The following is a 5,783-nucleotide window of genomic DNA, read 5'->3' on the forward strand; positions in this document are numbered from 1 at the left end:
TTCTTGTTTCTCTCTTTATTATTTTTATATTGCTCCCTTCTGAACTTCTCTTTGTACTTTTCTCATATACACATGAAAACACAAAAATGTATGTTGTACGAAATTCCTACTGTTGTTGTCAATAAAAACAAATCACTAGTCACCCCTTTAACTAGGCTATCATGTATGAACTGTGGGTAATTAGCATTTATACCATTGATCACCTTGTAAATCTAACATTTTTTATACATATCTTATATGGCTACGAGAGTAGGTGTCCTAAAACAGTAGGAAATGTATACATTAATTTGGTATGTAGTTATTGTGTTATATGATATGCATCACTTTGATTAGTATACAGATATAGTATCATATGATATGCATCACATTAATTGGTATACAAATATAGTATCATATGATATGCATCAAGTTAATATTCTTCAAAAAAGAAAAAATGCATCACATAAAGATATGTAATTGATTCCTGCCCCTTGCTAATAAGCTCAAGCCAACATATATAGTGTCGTCTTCTTTGCCCATCAGCACAACCATTGCAAGCCTCATCTTAAACTTCACAAAGCCCATCGATTGATCCAAGGCCGGATAGCAACAACCCCCAAAACCATGAGAACCAGCCTCCTCCTTGTGGCCATTGCCACCATCGTCCATGTCATTGTTATGCCAACCACAGCAATCCCCAGGGGCTGGTTTAAGATCAAGAACATCGCCGACCCGCACATCCAAGAGCTTGGCAAGTGGGCAGTACTGGAGCACACCCAACTGGGGGGCAATGATGGGCTCAGGTTTGTGAAGGTGGTGAGTGGCGATGAGCAGATTGTGAATGGTGTAAACTATCGGCTCGTCATTGATGCCTTGAGACTCGATGGCTCACACGGTACATACAAGGCAGTGTTGTTCGAGAAGGACTCGAGTAACCCAAAGACATGGAAGTTCATATCGTTCACCCCTGCAAATTGAGCGTCGCCGATCCGATGATATTTAGACTAGCCATATTATTTTGATTGTAATAAGAAATGTCAAGGGATTGGTGTTGTGTTCTACCTAACAGATTATGGAAACTATTCATCATTGGCAACTCGCAATGTTTTAATTTTTTAGACGATTACGGGGAGCATGGATGTTGTCACTTGAACTCATTGCTATAACAAACAATAGCATACATAAGTTATGAAACACAAGATGGCGCAACAATCTATTCTTTATGAATGGTTGTGAAATGTGCACCTTCGTCATGAAGTTAAGAAACACAAGATGGACATTAAAGAAGAGACTAGATGGCATTTCACTTTAAGATAACTATTGTGGTCGTTGTTCTTCTTGCTATTTATGTCCTTTTGTCTTGGTGTTGGTATATGTGACTATGTATCCGCGTTGTTTTGTCACTGTGTTGTTGCAGCAGTCATGCTTATTAATTTCTATTAGTTTGATGATTTCATAACATTTATTTTTCCAAAAGAATTGCATCTCATACCATGCTTGCATAAAATCATTTAAACCGGTTGTCCTTTGAAATTTCTCAGAGAAATTGGACAAATGTCACCAAAATATTAGAAGATACTAGACATGTTGCTCATAAAACATTGAGCCCTAATGCATTTTCTATTTTTGAATGATTTACATATCATACTCATGTGATTAGTAAGATGTGCATGTTTGCACAAAGGGGAACTAGAGGCTCCACGACCACTGCCGGTGCTTAGCTAGGCCAATCTGGATTGCTATTTTTATTTTTGCGCGAAGGGCGGCGCTTGCTAACCAAGGGGTAGCCCCACGCGTTATATTGGGGCGCCCATGTACGATAACGTCTCTTCCGATTCTGGAAGTTTTAGAAAGGTTTCGATTGTATTTTTCCTTTTCCAGTGTTTTCATGTGTCGGCTGTAGCGGTTTTCTTTCAGGTTTTTGTTTTTATTTTCAAGTTTTATTTCCTGTGTCCTTTTTTATTTTATTATTTCTTCTCTTTTATTCTTTCACTTTTCTATTTTTAAATTCATAAACATTTCTAAATTTCCATTTTTTGAGGTTTTGGAAAGATTTTTATCCTTTTTTCCTTTTCTAGTGTTTCCCCATTACGGTTTCTTTTTAGATTTCATTTTAATTTTCTTTCCCAGTTCAGTTTTTTTCCTTTTTATTTTAATTTTCTTCTACTTTATTTTTTTACTTTTCTAATTTCGAATTCGGGAAGATCTGTCAATTTTCTAAATCTGTTTTTAATCATGCCTAACATTTTTAAAATGCACAAACTCTTATTAAAACTCCTTGATTTTTTGAAAATAAGAATATATTTGTAATTTCCTAAACCTACTTTTATAGTTCGTGGTCATTTTGTCGTTTCCTCAATATTTTTCTTATATCTGTGAACATGCCCCTATTGGTTTTCTTATGGCGGGATACAACTCAAATAACAAATATTCTTTTGCACGTGGTCTACGAGCTGCTGCTCAATCCATTACTTACGAAATACCATTAACTTTTTGTGTGCTAGCAATACCTCTATGTGTGATTTTTTAGAATAGCATCTTTTCTTATAAAATCCATTAACTCTTTATATTTGTTTTCTCATTCAGTGTCTGGGTTGGTAAGTTAAACTGGATGGTTATATGAAAGAAACAAAACAGCTTGTAGGTTTGTACTACAAAGGAAAAAAACTCCATTCCTACGTAGAAAAAAAATGAAATCGCTTGAACATTTTAGGAAATTTAGGACTACTTTTAATCCATAAATATTTTCCAAAATCATGTAATTTTGTTAAATCGATAAGCATTTTTAAATTCTATTTTTTAATTCATAATTATTATTTAATTAATGAACACTTTTCTAATTTTCTGTAACTAAGGAACACTTTAAAATTCATGATCATTAATTAATTCATAAACATCTGTTTTGATTCGCGAACAAATTTAAAAATTCTGGAATGTTTTATAATTTTGTGATTTAAAAGAATCATGAATCCTATGTTTATTCGCGAAATCACAGTTTCTGGTTTTCAGAAAGAAAAAAATGACTCAAAATTCTCTAGCAGTAGGGCAAACAAAATATATCAAAATCGCTAAGTGGAAAGACCCACCCAGCCGTGGTTTGCATTTGCTAAGATGTACAGCGCAAATGCTATGTACAGCTGACAACGAACGATGAGATACCGCTCACCCACACAGTGCTATGTATCTTCTTCTTTTCTCTCTTGATTGGTTTCTTCATTTTATTATTACTTTATTAGCAAAATTCGAAAAATTCAAAAAAAATCAAAATTTTTAGACTTTGGGGTATTTTGTAACGACTCACCCACACATTACTATTTTTTCCGTGTTTGCAGAAACTATTCAATATTCTGTAAAATGTTCAGACTTTTAAAATATTACCTGCCTTTCTTAAAAAAATTGGAAGTTTAAAAATGTTTTATATTTCATAATTTTAAATAATCATTCGATTTTTCCAAAATCTTCCTTTTTTAAATCTCGTTTTGAAAAATTGTTTGTGCTTTTTTGAAATTGTCTGAAATTTCAAATTAATCTAAATTTATAAGATGCTTGGAATTTCAAAAATAATCATGATTTAAAGATATGTTCACAAATTTTAAAAATTATGACACTTTTCAAAATTTATTTTGCGATTTCAAAAAATGTTTGCGTTCTGAAGAAATGTTTCGGAATTTCAATTTTTTCACTTTTCCAAAAATTGTTCAGTTTTTAATTCGGGAATTTGTCTTTCAAATTCATGATCTTATTTCAAATTGGTGAACTAAGTTTGAAATCGAGAACATTCTTAGAATTTGAAGAATATTTTTATGAAACTGTGATCTTTTTTTGATTGAATATTTGTTTTTGAAATTCATGAGCATTTTTAAAATTCGTGAATTTGTTTCCAATGCATGGTATTTTTCTTCATTTTCCATACATTTGTTTAGGGTAGCATGGGGCCGATGATGTTGTGTCTCCGGCCAAATTATACTGAAGATCAAGCGTTGGTCGTAGGCAGCCAAACATGGGATGACCGCGACGGACATCAAGCCAATTTTCCTTTACCATCAAGTAAGCCAAATTGTGATCTCCGCCTCTGCGAAGGACAAGCTAATTTTTTATATGGTGAACTTGAAGGCATCAAGATAAGTATATATGACAAAAAAAGTTATAACCAACCAAATAGCAACTACAATCAGCCTATATGAACATATTAACTCCAAAGTGTGATACGAAAACTGGTAGAATAACAACTATCAATTTATCACTTGGAATCAAACTTCCAAAAAATATTCGTTGGCACTCTTGAAATAAAACATGGAGTCGAAATTTGAAAATACTAGAGAATACCCCGAGCTTTGCTGCGGGAATCGATTGCAATATATTTTAGTGAATTGATTGCATGAAACATGCATAGTTGAATTAATAATCTATGAAATAAAATTAAAATAAGTATTATATATTGTATTTCATTATTATGTAGTCACAAGATATTTAGAATATAAGTGGCATAATATAATAAATATTTTTTCCATGAATGTTGAGTGGACTTCTAATGAGGTGCATGTGTGATGACTCGTGAGATGAGATGTGTGCATGAGATGAACTAATAATGAACAACTTTTCCTCATACATGTTGTGATGGGACTTTCATGAGATGGCATGTGTTCATGTTAAGATAATAGAGATAGTAAGGATGAACTATTTTAGATACTAGATGATGCCCTGCACGTTGTTGCGGGATATTGGAAGAATTTCAGATATTTGTGTTGCTTTATGTTGATGGGCTCGCCATAAGGGAAAGTGATCTAACACAAAGTAATTCTTGTTTGCTCAGTGCAATGTCATCAAACAAAACCGATGGATTAGCACACCACAACGTGAAATGAAATAAGGAAATATAAATGTCATAAGAAGATTCATCACTAAACCTATTTATTTCAACATGCAAGCATCACATCTATGTTCTCAAGTGTAAAAAATGAGAGGCACCAGTTTTAAGTTGAAGATTATAGAGTGTAAATAGTTCAACCTGCAAGGTACAATTTCTCATATTTATTTCGATGAACAATATGTATGCACCTGTCAAATTAAGGTAAGTTGTACATAACTTACTCAATTGAATCAATGAATATGAACTATGATATTCCCGAGGAAGGGTATAAAGACAATAGTCTTCAAAAGCATTGCCCTGGCTAAAAGAGAATTAACCAAAAGACTGAAAGATGTAAACACATGTAGCAAAACTGTGTGTTAGTTTTTGTATCATACGATGAGTTTAATATTTGAAAGGGGAGAGAAAAAGTAACCAATCAAACTACATGCCCTAGCTTCTACAAACTAAACCAACGAAATAATGCAGTAAGAGGTACACGATCATTGATTATGAGAAAGAGAGGTAAAGTGAGATTAACATACAAAATGTAGAACGGTCCCTTTTTCTTGTGTTGTGTGTGATACTCAACCTTAACGTCATTCTAACAAAGTGGCCCTTACATTTAGTCTAGCTAATAGGCTGCTAATGCATTAGGCTAGAGAAAATTGTTGACACACACGTGTGCGACTTATAATACAAACAACGGGTTGTCTCTGAACATACTCAAGGAAAGCATAGTAACATAGTAAAAGAATTAGTAGGCTAAGTGACGGAGTTTCAAAAAAAAGTGATGCTAGAGAAGCAAGGTGAGGAAAACTGGATAGAGAAATCCTCAAGAAGAAGATGGTATCAGGGGGGGGTGAAACAGGCTGCAGGCGGCATCGAGGGGTGTAGATGTATCCCAGCCATCATGCACGAGAGCTGCATGCAATGGGTTTCAACAATGACTTCA

At 33.8% G+C, this 5,783-nt stretch overlaps 1 protein-coding gene across 1 annotated transcript; it reads left to right on the plus strand.

Moving 5' to 3' along the window:
- The first annotated feature begins 500 nt into the window (after nt 1–500).
- On the plus strand, nt 501–1,092 carry LOC125525998 (cysteine proteinase inhibitor 6-like). Its single transcript, XM_048691013.2, has one exon. The coding sequence runs from the start codon at nt 604–606 to the stop codon at nt 955–957; it is 354 nt and encodes a 117-aa protein (XP_048546970.2). The 5' UTR covers nt 501–603; the 3' UTR covers nt 958–1,092.
- The last annotated feature ends 4,691 nt before the right edge of the window (nt 1,093–5,783 follow it).

This window comes from Triticum urartu, chromosome 7A, assembly GCF_056163025.1.
Source record: "Triticum urartu cultivar PI428250 chromosome 7A, HENAU_Tu73, whole genome shotgun sequence".
NCBI classification, from domain to species: Eukaryota; Viridiplantae; Streptophyta; class Magnoliopsida; order Poales; family Poaceae; genus Triticum; species Triticum urartu.

Coding starts and splice junctions, on each gene's coding strand:
- LOC125525998 (XM_048691013.2), top strand. CDS start 604: ATGAGAACCAGCCTCCTCCTTGTGGCCATTGCCACCATCGTCCATGTC.